A 2,349-nucleotide genomic window follows, 5' to 3' on the forward strand; every position below is an offset into this window, starting at 1 on the left:
GAGGGGAATAGGTTGGTTAGAAGAGAGAGAAATGGGTGTGGTTGTTTAAAAGAGAATCTGGAAGAAAGTTTTGGGGACGGTTAGTTGTTTTTTGGTAGAGAGGGAGCCATTCTTGGTTTCTCTGAGGAGCTTGGCTCTGGGCAGTGAGTTATTCATATCTTACTGATTTTCTCGTTTTGCAGAGAATAAAATACACTCATATTCAGTCTTCATTTGATTTCTTTCTGTGCTTTTAAAAAAATCCTTATCAGTATGTCTCCTATTAAACGTACATTCCTTGTGTTTCCATAACTTATCTCTGCAGCTGCATCTTTGATCTTCCCATTTATTTCCTTTCTTAGCTCTTTAACTAGGACTATCATTTCCACAAAACATGTATCATGGCATAAACTCTTGGATATGCTTAGTAAACGCATGTAGGTCGAAGGTGAAAAGATAGGGGCTCAAAGTTGACCTTTGAGACACACTTATACGAAAATTGTGAACTCACCTTTTATCTTCACTATCGTCATGATAGGCATTATATACTCTTTTTTTCTTTAGGCCTTCCACACAACCTCTCTTGGAAGTAGGAACAGTATATGTGCCTTCCAAATCAATGAAAAATCATATATAAGTCTTTGATTTCTTTGACATCACTTCATCAATTGTTGTCCTAGTATATTGTTTGCATTGTTGACATCCTTGAGATTTTCAATAATGTCAGTCCTTTGTATTAATCTTGGTACAATCTCCATATTCCATAGGATTCTAGTATTTTTATAATAATTTTCCCTTTAATTCGAAGAAATTTGTGTATCTCCTTTGTTCTTGTATATATGGATTAAAGTGCTTCACACATGTATAGCATTTTCATACAGGTCATAGTCTTGTTAGAAAACTGTTACCCAACTAATGTATTTCTCTTCTAGACCCCTTCATCTGTGCTTCACAAGATAATATATATTCCAATTATTTGATTTATTTTTATAATGAAAAACCGGATTGTGCTTTTCTTTTTTCGGCTGCATTATCTATGGATTTCATCTAATTTTTCTCCCCATGATGGTCGAGACTAGTATATAATTTTGAAATATTGTCTGCATGCAGATTCTTTCAATTGTTTCTCGTAGTTATGTACATTTCTTTCTCTGCTATTGTGAATTGTTGACAAACGTGTACATACAGTAATCTTCTAATAGTTTCAAGGTCTCATTTTTTAGCAATCTCCAAGTGTCAAATTCGTATTTTTATTTTCCCTTTCCTTTGGGTCCCATCATTCTTTTCTCTTTAGTGTTATATTGTTCTTTGTTTTTTATCCTGCCAAGAAGGCTATGCTAATTTATTTTGATCAAATTTTGCAACTCAAACATTTTTGTGGTTTTACTGAATATACTGAGTTTTGGACATGCAGTAAATCAGAATATGTTATATACAAGCTGAAGGAGATGGGAAAGGTATCTGAGAAGGACGTCATGCAGGTAAGTGAGAAGTTTGATAGACTAGATGCTGGCAATTGCGGAAAAATAACCCTTGCTGATCTTATGGAGCCTCATAATTGATGAGCTCAGTGTGGATATTGAAGAGGGAAGTAGAGAAGGGAGTGTGAGATTTTCAAGTTGATGGGAACTTTCTTGTATTGGGTGGTTGGGAGGGGATATCAGGTTTTCAAGATGCAAGGTGGTGATTTCCCGCTACCCTTTGTCATGATCATTAACTCATGACATATACCATGGAGGCTGATGAATTTCTGGGTTCTTTTGCCTCAGTTTCACAAATTATTTAGTGGGTGGTAAGGTGCTAACCTTGCCAAAATTCGGGTATAACCAATCACAGATGGTCACATTGATGAGATGGCTTGGGATAACGGAAGGGATCATTTTGATTGGTTTAAAGTATTAATCTGTACATAATTTTTTTGAGAATGAATTTCATTGATTCTTTAGCTATCTGCTCTGGGTTAGTCATCTCTTGATTATTTGCACAATCTATTTAGAACTTCTTGGTGAGTTTCATGTATTATTTTTGCCAAGATGATTCGATTAGCTCGGTGTAATAAAATATGTGTAATATTTAAGTTCTTTATTACACATAATTATATTCATGTATGTCATTGGACATTTAGATGTTGCAGATTGCAGTGCACATGTTTAACATGTATGGCACGTACAACACTAATAGGCTTGAAATGGCATCGTACCTGGTATGTCTCCTTTAAAGTAAAAAAAAAAACACTTTAGGAAAAGGTAAATTGCAATAATAACTACTGATTGTAAAATCAACTGTTATGATTAGCACTTAAAAAAATTTCGAGTTGGGGGAGGGGGAAAGGATGATTGAGTCCTACAAACTGCAACTTGTTCTGGTTCT

At 34.8% G+C, this 2,349-nt stretch overlaps 1 protein-coding gene across 1 annotated transcript in view; it reads left to right on the top strand.

Moving 5' to 3' along the window:
* The window catches only part of LOC106752883 (two-pore potassium channel 3), an 18,080-nt gene extending 15,968 nt beyond the window's left edge, over positions 1-2,112 (top strand). Inside the window, exon 2 of the mRNA XM_014634665.2 lies at positions 1,394-2,112. Coding sequence (XP_014490151.1) covers positions 1,394-1,541 — 148 coding nt within the window. The 3' untranslated portion in view covers positions 1,542-2,112. The remainder of the gene's footprint in view (positions 1-1,393) is intronic.
* Positions 2,113-2,349: the final 237 nt, after the last annotated feature.

Source organism: Vigna radiata, unplaced genomic scaffold (assembly GCF_000741045.1).
Source record: "Vigna radiata var. radiata cultivar VC1973A unplaced genomic scaffold, Vradiata_ver6 scaffold_48, whole genome shotgun sequence".
NCBI lineage: Eukaryota > Viridiplantae > Streptophyta > Magnoliopsida > Fabales > Fabaceae > Vigna > Vigna radiata.